The following is an 18,249-nucleotide window of genomic DNA, read 5'->3' as shown; positions in this document are numbered from 1 at the left end:
CCACTTTAAAACAAGATAAAAGGAGACATTCATCTACTTTAGCCTCCAACTGCTCCTGGAGAGTTCTTCCCTTCTTGAAGACTTCCCTGGTAAATGAAGTATTGCCACAGCAACTGGAAGAAAGCAAGCTTGCTAGGTTTTAATCTTCTTTGAAGGTATATCTCCTCCTTAAGCCTGCTATCAGCATAAGTTGCAGTGGCATTTTGCGAATCTGCTGAAAATTCCTACACAGTGAGTGTTTTATCATGCATCTTAAGATGCTTCATAACAACATAGAAGAAATATGCTAAGGTGAACTCTAAGACAATGCAGCTGCTAAATAACTGTGTGTTTCTCATGTCTTTATAGCTAGATCAGATCTGTACTGAAGGTGACTTAATTCAGTTCGTTTGAACCAGTGTTAAAAAAAATAATTCTGGCAGGCTCCATTCTCTGCTTGTAAAGGCTGCAGCTTCTGTGACCAGTTTAACTGGCCAGGTCACTGTTGCCCAACTTGATGTTCCCATGATGGGGATGCAAGCTGCTGGCACATTTCTGAACCATGTTTAAGGGTAATCACTTATTATTCCTATGTAATATCCTGATGGGGCAATCATTTGGGAAGCACGTGCAGGGATTGTATGAGCAGAGTAACTGAAGATCAGAGAAGACCCAGCAACAGGACTGCCTTGCAGTTAAAAACTCAACTTTTTCTCTTTGAAATTGAGAAAGTCTCTTCCAAAGTGTTCAGTATTAATTTGAAGCTTTAAATTCTGTTTGTTAAAATTGTGCAGAGGAAAAGGATATGGACCTAAGCATAAACTTAGTCTTTAGATATAATGTGCTAGCTGGCAAAGTGTGCTGATAATTTTCTTGGTCGATAAAGATTCTTCAAAACTGTTCTTTGAAAGCAAGTAAATACCTCTCAATAGCTTTGCAAGAGTACAGTTACACAAGTGATACAAGGGAAAAAACTGGGAGCCCAGATGCTGCAATATCGTTTTCTTTTTCAGAAAGAAGCACATTCTGTCTAATGGAACTGTTGAGCTTGTTTAACCTAAGTAAATACCACACTGAAATACACATACATTGGTCAAGAGCAAAAGCAAGACACGCATGTTTAATAAAGGGGAGACAGGAGGAAAAGCTGAACAAAGAGAAAAGGTCAACATAAACCAAAGTTTGGGGTGTGAAAATGGCGATGAGAACAAGGAGTTAAGCACAGGATCTTGGATTTCAGAGATGTAGCTCAACTCCAGAGATGACTGGGAGGATGGAGAATTGTTCATATGGGAAAAAGGGTTGAAGATGTGTGAGGAAGGGAAAACCTAAGCTGTAGAAAAAGTCTCCTTTCTGTTTTGTGACCCAATGCAACATAATCAATGTTTTGCGGTTTACCAGATTGCACAGCTGTGCCTAGAGACATCAGTCCATATGGCAGAGAAGCAGCTCGAGTTCTGAACCATGTAGTCCTCATATTATAAAGGAGGCAGTAGTTAACAGCATTATATCTTCCAACTGGTTCAACAGCACTATCTCTTCCATGTGAAAATTGAAGAAAAAAACCCATTTATAAGCTGAACCCTAAACATGTTGCACAATGGATCAATCTGTGGCAATCCAGGCAAAAGAGGTATTCCTGGCCACAAACTGAGCACTAGAGCAGTGTGTGGTGTGATTTCATCTGCAAGCAAGCTGGGAAAAAGGAAGTGGGCAATGAGATGATGGATGTGCAGCAGATTGCTGTGCTGCTGTGGCCACTGAGCAAAAAATGCACCAGTTGTTTCCAGGCCTTAACTCCCAAACTTCTGTTACTGGTTGCAGTCATCCCCTCCTCCGCCCTGCCCCCACAACCATCATTAATACCAGGCATTGACCCTCCATAGAAGTTCTGTGCCACAGCTAGTCTGGTGTCAGTTGTTTCATCTAAGCACTTGTTAAGATCACTCCATCATTAAGGTTAACCCAGGCTTGCTGACCTAAAACCTAATCCCCACCCAATTACTTTTTGAAACACCAGTCCTAGCCCTTGTTTGGCTTCTCTTGCTGTGCCCAGCAGCAGATTTTGTTCTTTGATTATAAAAAATTGTATCTACTCACAGCTGTATGGGCCAGAGTACTCAGGCCTTCCTACCAGCTCCAGATCATGAGTAAGAAAGGCTTTACTGTTGAATTGCTTGATATACTTCTGTGGATCCTAAGGTTGCTTCCTTGGAAAACATGGCCATTGAAAAACTACGATTAAGACTTAGTGTACTCTAACGTTAGCTGAAAAATCTTGTTCTACTGAAAAACTTCCTTTAGCTTTCTTTAAATTGTCTTCTTTAGGGACTAACTGGTAGCAACATACCCACCAAGAAATGTGTCCATTCTGAATGTCATTCTGTGCTGAGCCTCACTGCCCTGGCTGAATGAGACCTAATGACTATCTCTGGCCCTCAATCCTTGCCTAAGTCCATCCCACCCTCCCTGTGGCTATTCATGATTAAAAGCCTGGGTGTTGTGCACAAATGATTCATTGCACAAAAGCTTCCATCCACATGTATTTAGCACATCATAGCAACAGAAAGATGGCACTGACAAAATTGTTTTTTATTCTCTCACTTTTATTTTCATGTATGCTTTCTCTTCTGTGTCATCCTTCGGCCTCTTCCAGTTCCTCTATGGCTTTAATTTAGCCTTATGACCACTGCTATACTGAGATATAAACTTCTCTGTTACACTTGGCCCTGTCACAAGGATTCAGGGAGCCTTCTGGTTCTTCTTCCATTTCTGGGTCCCATAGCTATCACTGTACTGGACATAGGTCAAATAAGTTCACAAACACAGCCTTTGCTGGAGTTGCAAAGATGGGGACCTCCCATCTTGGGCTCTGCTGCCTTGTGGTTTTCAAAGTTGAGTAATGTCCTTGGAGCTCCTGATAAGAAGCAGATAAAGGCATTGTTTGCTGCAGAGTTGCTGTGTTATTGGAAAGGCAGATTCGTTGAAAGAGTATGTTTGGAGCATCTCTAGTTCAAATAATTAAACTTTAGCTGGAACTTTTTGCTTTCTTGTTTTGAAAGGATATTCCTTTTCAAAACCTATTCCATTCTTTTAAAATCATTAGAGAGCTCAAATAGGAATTGAAACTGGTTTGGATTCAACTTCTTGCTTAACCTCAAATGTTACTCTTTTTTCATACTGCCTTAATGTTTCTCTTTACTTTCCTCCCCTGTCTCCAAATGGCCAGTGAAACCCTTTATCACTACACGAGATAATGAGACTGAGCTCCAGTCTGCACATCACAAAGTATCTACTACACCATGAATCTGAACTAGCTCTTTACCCCCAGAACCTCTTCCTTGAATGAGGCATGGACATAAGGCAGTACATGTGGGAGGTTGGTCACACTGCTGTCAAAGCTGCAGTAGTATTAACCATACAGCTCTTACAGCCAGAGTATGGGCATACTCTAATTACAGTCAGGCAAACTCATGAATTTGCATATAGCACTGTCAGGAGAATGGGGGATTTTGGCAGATGCTTACTGGATGTGATGTAGCCAGAATGGGAACCTCACTGCTTGCCCCAGGAAACCAAGCTGAGAGGTGACAGTTGAGGCTTTCCCAGCCAGGGAAAAAAGGGAAGGAACAAAGGCTTGTTTAAGAGTGCAGTGCTGCTTATCTGGAAAGTTACTGTATTTCCCTCTTTAATAAGAAAGCTATCTCTGTGCTTAACATTTCACATCTGAGTTTTGCATGGCCATTTACTGATTCAGCTAAAATGCTGTGCTCCTCCTTCGAGCTAGCAGACAAAAGCAGCTGCCAACTCGGCAGCATTCTGACTTCACAGCTTCAACACCTGGCTTTGACAATACCAAACCTAATGCCTCAGCCAAATTCCCAGTAGCAATACTATTCACCTTCTTGAGCCCTAATCAGCCATCAGCAATCCAAAGGGAGGGAATCTCAGTGGCAAACGAGCTCCAGAACATTCAAGTGTATGTAAAGCTTCAATCTGTGATATTCAATCTGTGCACTGCAATGGTCACCTACTTGATTTTCTTCCTGTGGGGACTAATCCTGGCAGATCAAGTGTTATTTATGGCTTTAAAATTATCTAGATCTTCTTCTCTCTTCAGCTGGGAAGGTAGGTAATTTTTAGACATTGCTCAGTTACAGAAGATATTGCTTGTTGTAGTCTACTTATTAATATGCAGGAACAACCATCTTCAGGACAGCAGCAAGTGCAAACAGGAAAAGTCACTTTGGTTTGTTCCTGGAAGTGAATACAGAGATATTCTCTCCACTCTCACAGATGCTGCAATTACCTATCAGTTCCTTTTGCCCAGATGAAGCAGATATCCTCCCCTGACTTCTTCAATACAAAAGCAGGTATCCTTCCTGGTTAGCACTGAATGCTTACAGGAGTACAGCTGAGAGGTGTCTCACCTGTACCTATCAGAGCAGAACAGACAATAGCATGTTAAAAAAGACAGAGAAAAGATATGTTTCAAATTCTGCTTTTCATAATCAGATACAATAAGCCCAGAAGATGTGTAGGTTGAAAAGACTGCATTGCTATGAAAAGAGAAGGAAAAAAAAAATTAATATTCTTAAATGAATGTGTGAATGAGAGTGAGCACTTACAAGCACTATGACAGTGGAGTACAAAGAACAGGCAGAATCTTCCCACCCTTCTGTCCTGAATGATTGATGTTATAATCAGGGATACTGGAACTACAGAAGAAGAGAAAAATATAAGACCATATTCTTGACTAGTGAAAATTAAAGCATACACATTGATTTCTATGGAGCCACTGCTGTTTATGCCGTTGCAAGATACATCCCTAAGAGAGGTGAGATAATGTGCAGGGATGGTGAAGATAAAAGCATGTCGGAGAAATGAAAACTTATCACAGGCGCTGTGTTCCAAGTAAATGCAGCTAATAACCTCAGGAAGCCTTCAAGAAGTTGTTCTTTCATCTTCAGTTGTGCTTTATAAATAACAATGAACACACATACTTCTCTGTTATGAATGCCTCTTCAGCAATGACATTGTGTTCATTAATCACTACAGGATTCATTATTAGCTTTCATCTCTTTTTTTTCTTCTTCAGTGCAATAAAATATTTTCCCTCTGCTTTTACACACAATTATACCAAGATATAGCTATGTCCCAATTATGTATTTTAATACAAGAAGGAAAATCTCCACAGACTTCCTCGGAGAATAGGGTTTGATTTCTTCTGTGGAGCACAAGAGGTAATGAAGGCAGGAGTGCTATGCTAACCTCCCAACATGCATACTTCTAAACTGTAACACAACTGCATAGAGCATTGCAAATTACAACTGTGGGACTTAGTGTGTTGCTGGTACTTTTATCTGCAACTGCACGCTTCAGCTGACTACTGCTAATCTTTTTTCTTTTCTTCAGCATAAAGTTTTTGTAGTCCACCTATGAGGAATATAAATTTGAAACTATAAACCCGTGAAAGACCGAGTAGCAGATGGCAAAGGAAAAAAAGATAAAGTTGCCCTCATTTCATCTTTTCTATACTACACACAGGGGGCTTGGAGGATTTGTTAGTGTTTACTTTAGCATGTAAATTTTCTTCTCAGATCATTCAACTCTTTCATATTTTAAGATTTTTCTGTAACTTTATAATATGCTAATTTATGAGTACGAAGTAAAAGAACAGATGAAATCAGGCTTCGAAAGTTTTCCAGATCTTATTGTTCTTGCTCTCATCTCAATACTGCTGACAAACAGCTGAGGGAGAGGCAGTCTTCTTTTGAGATTACCTCCCTACCTCTTCCAATGAAGGCCAAAAGCTCTATATCCCTCTCAACAACTCCAGCAAATCTTAGGGAAAACTAGGCAATCTGACCAAGTGTCAAGGGAAAAGCTGATATTCAGACAGTATGAAAAAACATCCTTCTTCCATTTTCTTTAAGGAACAGCAATAGCTTTAGTAGTAACAATCAAATCTCCAGAAGTCTGTGGTATAATGCAGATCACCTGGTATTACAGGTGATAACAAGCCCCAAATTCCCAGATTTAAGTGAGGCCAGGATTTCATTCTTGCTGCTACTTAGCATAAATACTTCGGTGTCATCTTCTCTTTGGAAAGAATTTCTATAGGAGTTTTTTTTTAGCAGTACTTGGACTGGATGGTCTTTATCTTTTCCAAGGGGTATGTGCAAAAAAGTTGAATTAAAAGAGACCACTCAAAGGCTCAGATATATAAACCTTACTGGTATGATCCTCCAGTGTCATATTTGAATATATGTTGAAAAGAATTTGCAAATTTCTGCTTACACATCAAATATACTTCTCTAAAACCACAAGTGCTCTGCTTTGGTTTACACATAAGCACATCAAAGATTAAAGAGCAAGACAATTACAATGGAGTTGATGAATTCTTAACCTCAGAAACAGTAGCAAATTAAGGGAAAACACAGTCTCATTACTCATTCTTTTGTGATTAAGTATTAGTTATCTGCCATGTTTGACATTCTGCAGCCCTATTTATTTGATTAATTTAATTGTCGTCCTAATTAATTTAATTATTTTGTAGCAAGGGTGGAGAGGCTGGTGCATTCATGGTTCTCTACATAGAGCTCAACTGATTACCAGAGCCCCACACTGTTGTCCTGGTAAAAAGCTGCTGCCCGGGCCCTGATGTCCCTTTTGCTCGTCTGGGCTTGACTGATGCTCACTCGGCTCGTTCTGTATCAGCGCCGTTGTGAACCTATTAATGTAGGCGATGGAATTATTCACTGTGCGTTAAATTAAGCATATGGATCAAATTTTTTTGCAGGTGAGAGCCCCCAGGTTTGGAACTTTTGAAATGTGTGGCTACATAAGCAACTCTTCAGTTTGCGAAGGAAAAAAAAATAAGTAAAGGGGGGAAGGGAAAGTGTAGAGAAGCTGATTTCCCCGGAAGCACAATGAAAATTTGGGGAGGGGGCAAAGAAGGGGGGCTTGGGGGCTGCTTTGGTTAGTCACTCCGCGAAACGGACGTATCTTTACCAAGCAGTGTTTGAGTTACCAGGCTGCCGCGGGCTGGGTTCTCTACGTCCCGCGGAGCGGCGGGACTCCGGCCAGGCCCGGGGGGCTCTCCGTGCCGACACCCCGCGCCGGTGCCGCGCAGGGGGCGAGCATTGGCGCTGCAGTGTAGCCAGCCGCTCCGCGCTGGGACTAGCGCTGTAGCCGGGTGCCCGCGGAGGTAGCGCTTCCCGGGACCTTCCTGCGGCCTCGGCCCCGCGGCCGGGCGGCAACCCATGGAGTGGAGCGCGGCTGCGGGAGACGGCGGAACCCCGGCGCCTGCGCCCCACCGCGCTCCTGCGGAGGAGGCAGGGGGCAAACCGAGAGGGGCGACCGGGACCGGCCCCAGGCGAGCCCCCGGTCCGTCCTTCCGCGGCGGGAGGCGGCGACAGCGCGGGCGCGCAGGGCGGCGGGCGACGCTCCGTGGGCCGAGAAAACGCCCGCCTCCCGCGGCTGCCCGCACCGCCGGCCGCGGAAACCGCCCCGAAACAGAAGGAGAACTTGTTCGCCGCCGCCTGCCTCCCTGCCGTCCGCACGTTCTCTCTCGCGGTGCATCCGCCTGCCCTCTGGGTCCTGCGCCCCCGGGGCTCGGGGCCGGCCCGCCGACTCCGGATGGAAGATTCCTCCCATCGTTTCCCTTGGAGGGGTTTTGGCGGTAGCGGTGTACTGAGGAGGCTCAGTCCTTAAGGCACCCTGCGGGGGAAGGGAGCTGGGTGGGGGCAAGTCAGGAAGGGAGGATCTCAGTGGCTCTCCTAAAATCTATCAGCAAGCTGCAAGGAGGGAAGAGTTTGGCACTTCGCAGGCGAGGCTGGGCTTGTTTTCCCCAGCGACGATGCCTCTGGACTGAAAGCGGAGCGGCCGTGCAAGCTGGGGGGACGGAGCCCCCCCCCCTTCACTGCTCCCCAGACCCGGTCCAAAGCCTTCAGCTCCAGTCGCTCGACCCTGCCCCCCGCTAAATGAGAGCTGGTCCGAGGACAGGGCAACTCGGCTCCTGCTAGGGCTGCTCTCCACCGCCCCCCCATCCCCCGCCCGTGGACTTCCCCACCCCCGACGAGGAGCGCCGCTCACCCCTCACCCCGGAGAGTTGTCTCGGCAGGCTTCGTGCTATGGCGAGGCTGCGGAGGAGCAAACTAGCCGCTGGATTTCTGTTACTTTTCCAGTGCCTGAGCGAGCGCTGCCAGCTCGCCGGCGGGGAGACGCAGAGGCAGAGCCGCGGTAAGCGAGGCCGGTACCTGCCGGGCGGAGCCGGCCCGGGCAGCGCCGCGGAGCCCAGGGCAGCGGGGCCGGGTTGGGGCGGAGGGAAAGACCGGGGTCAGGGACCGCGCCGCCCTCCACTGCACCGGCGCGGTGTGGGCTCCGCCAGCAGTTCCGCGGGCCGCGCAGCTGGGGAGTAGAAACGCTGTGTAGGGGTCGGATCCCCCTGCTCCCGAGGGAGGCCCGGGGTGGCCGCGGTCCCAGCTTCTCACCCTTCCCTCCCCCGGCTTCTCCGGAAAGAGCTCTCCATTACTTCATTTTTTTATTTTAATGAGATTTCAGGACTTTCCTCCCTTCATAAATCTACCCCAGAATCACCGAGAGCCGGTGCTGTTCCCCTCCCCAGCCCCTTCGCGGGGTCCCTGGAGCTTTCTTTCCTGCCATGTACGAGACGCTCCCGAAGGCGAAGGGCTCAAGCGCCGGGAAGGGAGGGACGGAGACACCGGCTCCGCCGGGAGCCCGAGGCATCGGGGAGCGGAGCACCGGGGCTCCCCGGCAACCTCTCCCGCCCGCCCTCGGCGGGGCCCCGCTGTGCTCCCGGCAGCGAGCCGTGGAAGGGGAGGCAAAGTTTCCATGCAGATCCTGCCGGGGAGAGCTAGCGGGCACTCTCCTCCCCCGCAGAAGTCAGTAGCTTTCAGCTTTCCCTGGAAACCGGGCGTTGAGAGAAGGAGATAACGGGAGAAGCCCCACAGCGCTGTGGGACCTTTTCGTTAGGGAGGCGAGTCTCGGCTCTTGTGACTAAGTTTGCTTGCGATAGCACTGGGGTCCTCGTGTCAATCGTTCTCGGAGGCACCTGTTAGTGCGTGACACACGGCACCTGTAGTGCTTTCTCTCGGGCCACTGTTTTCCCCCAGCATGGGGTTCCTTTTTGATCACTAAAGCCTTCTGTGTCCTGCATTCCTGTGCTGTGGAGGAGAAAGCTACTAGGAGAAAGCTTGTCATGCTTGTGGATAGATATTTAAGCAGCAAATGTGAAAGTCATGGTTTTTGTGTCAGGAGACCTTGCTGCAGCATCTTCTAGCTATGGGTATTTTCAAAAGCTATGCCTTTATGTTTGAAACACTAGCCAAGTTATTATCAGATGGAACACATCCACTGGCCTCCCTGGTACAACAGAATTGTTCCTCTTCAGAAAGCTTTGATACAAATGTGAAGAGTTTAGTGGTCACAGCACAACTGACCCGAACAAGAGAGACTGGGGAGTTTTTTGAAAGGTCCGGTGAGATAATGTGCCAAAGAAGAGCGGGGATTTTCCCAGGCAGGGGCCTACCACCAAGTTCAGGAATTGATAAATGACAAGGTAGCTCAGCAGGTTGCTGGGACTCACATGGGGCCAAAGGGGAAAAAACATGAGATTTTTCAATATACTACTGCAAAATTTATGCTATTGCTCTTAGGGCTATAAGCAACAAATGTTGGTATTAATGTTAGTAATAGGAAAAAATAAAGTGTGATGGTGATATTAGAAGAGGAAAATTACTATGTTGTAGGAAACTAAGATTAAAAAGTTGCTTGATCTGCCAACCATTGTATCCAGAAAAGAAATTGTAAGTGCTGACTGACCAAAGTAAATTTTATCAGTGGGAAAATAATCACTGCACAGCACTGATTTTCTCTCTTAAGTTGTAATAGTCATCTGTGTCTGCATTAGGCACTAACAGCTTGGTTTTCTGTAAATAATTTATTAATGTCTTGTGTCTTCCTGAACATGATATGAAGTCCTAAGGAGTTCATAATTGTGCAAATATTATTTGATATTTAATACCAAAGAAAATATACGAAGTGACTTTGTTCTTCAACTAGTAAGATGGACAATCTGATGTCATTTTTGACATCTGGATGTTTATAACCTTGGTGTCTTTTTCTTTCCTCTTGGTTAACAAGGCAGTATTATGAGAGCAATAGTTAAATGTTCTTAACATCAACAGAGGTATATGTATAATGTTTTCCTAAATCCTTTTTTTTTTTTTTTTTTAATTCTTGATGCTGCTCTTTCAAAAAGATGCAATGAGGGACTGTGTCTAATCACCAAGAGGCTAATTATTATGTAAAGCTAGGGAAATTCCACTTCAGGCTCTGTGAGTCAAAATAAAAAGTGCTGTTTCAAAGTTTTACTCTATTTAGTATCTGCTGTATACCTCAGATAAAACCTTTGAAGACTTGAAGGAAAAAAAAGTCTTTGAAATAGCTGCAATTTCTTGAAGGAAGGCTGTTTTGACATATTCTTCAAATACTCAGTAGTAAAACACTTTATCGAAATTGAATGAAATAGCGTCATCACGAAATGCAAAGGTTTAGTATGCTCTGCAGAGCTGGAGCCAGGAGAGGATTTCTGAGGATGCTACAGAAGGGATATGCCATGATTCCAATAAAGCAGAGGAAAAAATGAAAAACATGCACAAGCTTTATTTTTTTTTTTCTCCCCAGCTCCTCTGACTTACCGTGATAAATAAAATCAGGTCAGAGCAATTCAAGTCATATAATGTCCTAGGCATGCCGGAACTTGCCTGGCTGACTCGGGTGTTATTAAAATCCAGATGTTTGTGATCCAGGTGCGAGGCAGCGCTGGCAGCCGGGGTGTCCCCGCTAGAGGGCACGGCGGCCGCCGCGCCGGGAGCGTCTCTCCCCGGAGCCACCCGGCCGCCCTCCAGCCTCACCTCTGGCTGTTCCTGGGCCGGGGCAGGGCTTCGTTTTTGCTGACAAAACCGCTATGAATCAAGGATGTAGGTTCTGAAACGTAAGGTTTATGTGCTAGTGTGTTTTTCAGTAAGCAGTCTGAATATGACATAAATTTGGCCAAATGAAGCAGAGGGTCATTTGAAAGCTCGCACAGCAATTAAAGATTTCAGTTGTTTAAGTGAGGTTGAAGCAACACTGCTTGCTAAAATGTTGCCACAAGAAGCCTTGAAAATGTAATATTCTTTTGCAAACACCATCGGTCTGAATTAGGAGGCTGTTAGTGTAATTTTTCTTCTGTCAAAGCATATTCTGGAATCTTGGTATAATTTATATTCATTGGACTGCCGCAGTCTTCAGCCATCAGCATTCAGAGATGGGTAGAATTATTTTTATGGGATAAACTACTATTAAAGAGTGTTTATCTAGCATTTATCTACTGCAGAAACAGTCACAATTTCTGTATTGACTGAGCTCTACTCTGTTAAAAAAACAAACAAACAAAACAAAAACCCCAAACCCCCTGAAAAACAAACAACCAAAACTTTCATCACTACACAATAGCAGCTTCAGTTTTCATCTTGGAAGTATCAAAAGAATCTGCAGTATTAGACATCATGTGTGTCACATATTTTTTTTCTTCACATTCAAAATTCCATATTTTTTCTGTTTATTATAGGTAAATGGAGAAATGAAGACAGTTGAGTTAGAGAATACCAGGAACACTTGAGAGTAAATACTATGTACATATTGCATGCATTCTATAAAGAAATCCCTCTGAATAAATAGTCTTTTTTTAGACTTTAATCTTGGTTCTTCCATTTATTTTTGTAGTTTTTGTCATTATCATTTTCTCTGGAAGGATAGTTTGAAATATTGCCAGTACTAGTAGGCAAATTAAGACTATGGTAAGGTTGCCCTAGGTAGTAAACTCAGTTTCCCAGAAATTTCCACAAGTTCAGAACAAGATCAATACTCATAGCTCAATGAGGGTTCTAAAATCCCTTGATGAAAACAGTGGTTTTGTTTGGCTGTAAATACTCATCTCCAGAGTTTATATCCTCTGGCAAGCATTTGAACTCAACAAACATGACTCAGATGCTAGGTTTTTTCTGATACTTAGCTTGGAGTTGATGATAAATAACAGGGAAACAAATGCAGAAGATGAGGAAAGGGTCTTTATAGTTGGAGAAGTTTTGTTCTGAGCAATAATTTATTAGCAACACATACAACCCATTTTTAGCAGAATGCTGGGACAACAGCTACTGCTTTGCTGAATATAAGATTCCTCAGAAAAACCTGCAGTTCAGGAAGCATGCTTCCTTTAAGGGAAGAGACTCCTGAGAAGGTGATAGATGAGGGGATTTGTCATTTCAGCACTTGAGAGTGCTGAATTCCTACTGAGGAAACTAGTCACGGAGCTTTGCTGTGTTAACATTGTCATTAAGGACTTTTTAGCACATTTTTGATGGAGCAGTGCTGCAGGTCCTTGCGCAGACCTCAGGAGATGAAGGTATGGACCTGTAGCTTGTGGTTTTTTTAGAACTACTGTACAGTGATGCCTTGAAAGCAGCTTTGCTTTGCATTTTGATAAAGACAGCTATCACACAAGAAGCATGCTCAGTTGAATGTTACTGCTCTTCTCCATAAAGGAAATGAAAATTTCTTATTAAAAGAAATAAAATCATATTTTGACTGTTTGTGATAAAAATGTGGTTTAATTGGACTATCTGAATTACTGAGCAGATCTGCTGCTCCTAGCCTTGAAAGCACTGGCAAAAAGAAAGCTCTATAGCAGCTCCAGTTTTAAAAATGTATGGAGGCTGCAGTCTCTTTGAGAAGAAAGCTGGGTTAACTGGTGTGAGTGTGTTTTGAATTCCCTGTGTGGTTCATGCTTTCTAAGGAAAATTAATACCAAAGCAATTTAAGAAGGCAGTAGTTAAAGTAGGAGTATTCTGGGTTTTTTTTACAGAGTGAACAAAAGGTAATTTGACTGGAGCATTTTTCATCCACTACAAGGAAATGTTGCAAGCTTGCCAAAAGTGTGAAATTATATCCAACCATTGGGTTTGATGCGGGCTGAACTGGGAGTGTTAATGCGGTGCAATTGGCAGATGTCATATTTACTGAACTGGAGACTTGTGTAATCACAGCAGGAACTGGAATAACCCAGGAGATCACTTTCCATGGAGAAGTATGTGGAGAAGCCATGCTAAGTACACGTGGGTTTTGTTTTTGTTTGTGGCTTCTGACAAATGTTCTTAAACCATTCCCCTGAGGTAATGTTTGTGAGTGTTGGGTGCTGTGTCTCATCATGGAACACTTCCTCCACTTCTGCCTCTTTTCTGTTTCATTATCCAATGAATAAACACAGCTTCAGTTACCACTCTTTGCTGTCAACATTGAGCAATCAGTTGTGCTCAGTGTCCACATAAATTCTGTTTTTGAAGGTGCTTGTGTAACATTTGAATCTCCCTTGACCAAAAGGCAGCTAGAAGGAGTGTTTTCAAGCTGGATTTGGCCCAACTCGCTGTTTCTTTTCTGAAACACAAATGGGGCAGCTTCTTAGGCCACATCCAGGGTCTTGTTTGATACTTGAGTTGAACACACAGTTTCAAAAGTAGCAAACTTGATGACATGTTACATGAAGAGAAATGTATTAGTATGAAGATAGATACAAGAAAAGACCTCACAAGAGTGGTATTTGTCAAGGGTAAGATCCCAGCAGGAGTATTCCCTCTGGTTTCAAGCGCTGCACTTTTAAGAGATTATGTGGGCTAACAGAAGGATGTCATGTGAAAAAACCAAACCAAAACAAACACTTCTAGAAAGAGTAAAACTAAGAGTTGATGTGGTAACAATCTTTAAGTGTGTAAAAGACTTCCACAGAAGAGAAGGGAATAACTTAACCTCAGCAACAAGTGGTGAATTAAATTGCAGCAAGGCAGGCTTCTAAATGTTAAAGCTATGAGAGGAGATTATCTCTTGAGTAGTCTTCATCACTGAAGCAGGTTAGATAAACATATGTCTGAAATGTCATTTTGTCCAGAAAGGCAGCTGTTCCTGCCTTGGAGCAAATGGCTGGGCAGTGTGACCTTTCAAGGTCTCACCAGGCTACCTTGAATCATTCTGTCTGGGTAGCTTTACGTGCGCAAGGGTTCACCTTGAACTCAGCAGCTGGTTAAAATACAAGCATGAATGCAAGTGCTCTCATTGCTTGAGGCCTCTTCCTCTCATTTGCCCATGATGTATGTGGCTTTAATGTGATTTTAACATACACTTTCTCTGGCTGCAGAAAAAGGAAAGACATTTAAAATGCTGCCTTAGTTAGAGTTCTTACATCATGAAATCAAGCTTTTAAAGTCAGATTTTATTCTTACTTCTTTTAGAATTGTAATTTGAATATTAAGTTTCATCATAAGCAGATTTTTTATTTTAACATATCCTCATAGTGACTTTTTTGAAGTTTAGAGAGGCATTGCTTATCCCGTGTCACTTTATTGAGTAAAAAATACTTGACTTGCATAGGAAGATTTCCACATATTAACCTATCTTTCATCATGTTTCAGGCATATTTTGTTTCACAGTTGGTGCTAGAAGCCTTGTCTTTTTCTTTATAGATTTCATTGGACTGTGTCTAAGGGTTGCTTACATGACAGGGATGCAATGCCATTTGTAGCTTTTACTGCAGCTTTCATTAACTACTGTAGTTAGTAAGGCTGATTCTGTTTCATCTGCATTTAGTAGCAGAACAGGATGTGGTTATCCAGCAATAAGCACCTTGAGTTGTATTTAATGTTTTATTCTATAAGCATTGCCTTTTTTTTTTCCTCTTTGGTCATAACATGAATCCTGAAAATAATAAATGGGCAGTATGGGTAGTACTGAATCTGGCCTGAAAAATTACAGCTTTTCTCTTCATGAGAGTTGTTAGTAGTCTGATTGTAAAAGGCAAGTGTCAGCCATTGTAACATCAGTATTTTCTGAACGGTGAAGGATTAAAGTGAATTCATCACTATGTGGGTTCTTTTGACGAGTCAGCAGCTGAACTAAAAATCCATTGGAAAATGCTATCTTGGCTTCCATAGAGAATTGGGACCCAGCATGAATTTTTATTAGTATAGGTGCTTCATTAAATTTTCCATCTGCATCTTTCTGCTTTCCTGTGTGGGTGTTTATGACTTTTTTTGCAGTTCAGCCTCAGTCACCCCAAGACATAAACCCAAGGCCCTCTGCTAGGAATCCTTTCATGGCAGGACTGGTTTCTGGGTTCCTAGGCTCTTCTCTCCACCCTTCATCTCCTCATTGCCCTTCCTGCCTGTTCCAGAGATTGGTTCCTCTTCCCTTGCAGCATTTCAGAAGTTCATCTGGTGGTGATCTAGGTGGGACTGTTCTTGTTACTCAAGTGAGATCTAAAAAAGAGAAACAGAAAAGGCTACATTTTGGAAGAGGTAGGGGAGATGAAAAGAAAATTTTGAGGAAAATGAATGTAGCATTTTTAAACCTCTGAGCATTATAAATCCTCTTACAACAGCAACAACATGAACACTCTGTAAATGTGTTATTATTAATTAATATTATTAATATTTAATTAATTATATATTTTATATATATTATTAATTAATATTATTAATTAATATTAACCTGACTTCTGGTTAATACTACCAGGTGTTATATAGGGTTAGTAAAAAAAAATCAAACAAGTAATTGAAATTGGAAAATTATGTAAAATCTGATGTGCTTTTTAAAAATATTTCAACTGGGAAGCATCAAAACAAGTAATTTTGATTTTTTCATTTTGATGAGGATAAAATGTCTCATTTAAAAATTTTTATTTTGAATTCTAGATTAAATTATATTAGGATTTATAAGCATAACTGAAACACTCTTTGTTTTTGGAGTTTATGCTTGTTTGTATACATGTATTTTATGTCATACAGCAAACACTGAATATTTATTTTTAATCAGAACAAGATCAAAATTTTGATTTAGGGTAGTCAGTTAACTAATCGAGACCTACCTTTGTTGAGATTTGGGTACATACCATAAGCCATATAAAATTAAACCTTTTTCTCTTCTATAAACATTACTATTATTGATGAGAAGTAAAGCAGAAGCTGAAAAAACCCAGTCATATTGATCCTAGTTTTGGTTTCTTTTGTACTTTGTAGAATATTTCTCATTCATGTTGCTTCTTGGTTAATATGATATTCATGAGGAAAGTAATTAAAGGAGAGCACCTTTTCCAGATTGCTGATGCTGTAAAGAGAAGAGATTTATGGTTTATTTGCAGTAAAGACATTTATGGACTTGAAGCATTTTGGTATTTGGTATGTAATGCAGAAAGCTGACCTCATTATTAACACAATTTATGAGTGATTGATATTTAAATGTATTTATATATATTGATCTCAGTTGTTGTCTCAAAACAAAGAAAACAGGGTAAATCACTATTATAGATTATCATTAGTTCTGGTTTCCTTTTACTTTTTATTAATTATATCTGTTCTTGATTTTCTTTAAAAACAATTTTTATGAATGAAGTATATATAATGCAATGCTTTTTGGTTAAGTCTTGCATAATTCACATAGTAAATAATAGAAATGTGTGGTTGTACACTGTTGAAGTACACAGGTGTTCGTATTTGCATTCAACCAGAGAAAACCAAAGGGGTCTTTCCCTGATTAAACACCAACCTAAGCAAAAACATAATTGCTTCCTCTATTGATTATGTTAATGTATTTACCTTTCCCAAATCTTCCTGTTTCTCTTCTAGCCTGCAAGCTGTTGGAGCTGTTTCCATATTTCTGATGCAAAAATTAAATAATAGTAATAGTAGTAAGTTGTCCTAACAGTCTCTTTCCTGGGACCACATATCTAGAAGGGAACACCTAGGTCATAAAGTCTTCACCTGGGATGAGAAGCTGTTGTGTCATGGACATCTGTTCCACATGTCCCCATGCACCACAGGCCAGCAAGGGTGCTCTTCCCTGTGACAGTCTCCAGGCACATGGTAAAAAGCACCAGCCACAAGTATAACATGTGGTGGAAGATAAGAGCATTAGCAATGCTTTAAGTATCTGTGATAGTAAAGATTTTTTAATTTTAGTGCCCTTTTTTGCAAGCTTGTCCCTCTTTATCTGTTTTTGTTTAGCCTGTTTTTGGTTTGGTTTTTCACCACTTGGCTTTTTTCAGCCTCTGTTTTCTTTCAGGCACAATTGTATGGATGTTTATTGCAGACTCAATAATACTGGGGTTTTTTTTCTATTCAGAGTCATTTTGTAGTATTGAAGAAATGACATGCAATATCATTCTTTCAATAGTAAACTTACCAGTTTGAATGGAGAAAAGGAACTACTGTTATCTTTTGTCAGCCTCTTGAGCTTGCTATGTGTGCATCCTGAAAATGGATCTAGACACAAGTTTATACTCTGCCTCAGCCGTCATAGTATTGAGAGTTCTGCCATGCCAAAATCAAACTTTGGAGTTAATTGTGGGGTTTGTTTGTTAGTTTGGCTTTCTTGTTCATTTTGGGAGTTGGGGTGGGGTTTGGGTTTTTTTGTTTGTTTCTTTGGTTAGTTGTTTTTCATCCCTGGACATGACTTTGTTATTTATACTCCTTATCCTTTAATATTGTTTCTGAATTCAAACTTGAATCCATATTGTGCTCATAACTTTTTAGTACTCTCTGAAGTTCACCTCCAGACTTCAATTCCCATCACACTTCAGCATGCAATTTGTGTGCTTTACTTTTCCATTGCTGTTTGCAGGCCACACTTCCCTTACAACTCTCTCAATTATTCCTGTAATCATCACAGCTATGCACTTTATATTCATTAGTATTCTTATTCTTGTAGGACTTACTAAAGTAAGGTAATATCATAGCTTCACAAAATAGGAAGGTGCTTTTGAAAAAGTGACTACCTTACCAAAGTTAAAAATGCATTGTTGATGTCTCAGACATTCTCTCTCATTGTTTATGCTTTTTTTCTGCAGTAGCCCAGGTATCTTTCCAGTTTCTGCTTGCTTCACCAAATTCAGGGCTGAAATTTATTTCTTCATTCTCGTCCTTGAATTCCCTAATCTAACCCTTCAAATCCTGGTCATATTTTTTATGAAATAACCTATGTCTATCTGGAAAAAATCACATTAAAGTTGCCTCAGGGCTGTGATCAGTGCAGAGACAACAGGTCATAAATTGGGACTGCTGTACATTTTGCCATTTCTGATGTTCCTCTCCTTACTGAGGCTTGCAATAGAAAAATGTGTCTCTCAGCTGTTTGTATAGCTCATTCCAATATGTCACATCT

General features: G+C 41.9%; 1 protein-coding gene across 1 annotated transcript in view; it reads left to right on the top strand.

Moving 5' to 3' along the window:
- Positions 1-7,575: 7,575 nt before the first annotated feature.
- The window catches only part of PLXDC2 (plexin domain containing 2), a 229,301-nt gene continuing 218,627 nt past the window's right edge, over positions 7,576-18,249 (top strand). The window contains exon 1 of the mRNA XM_030445902.1: positions 7,576-8,223. Coding sequence (XP_030301762.1) covers positions 8,115-8,223 — 109 coding nt within the window. The 5' untranslated portion in view covers positions 7,576-8,114. The remainder of the gene's footprint in view (positions 8,224-18,249) is intronic.

Source organism: Calypte anna, chromosome 2 (genome assembly GCF_003957555.1).
Source record: "Calypte anna isolate BGI_N300 chromosome 2, bCalAnn1_v1.p, whole genome shotgun sequence".
Lineage (NCBI taxonomy): Eukaryota > Metazoa > Chordata > Aves > Apodiformes > Trochilidae > Calypte > Calypte anna.
Note: the sequence above shows the minus strand (reverse complement) of the source record. Positions and strands in the feature narration are given on the sequence as shown.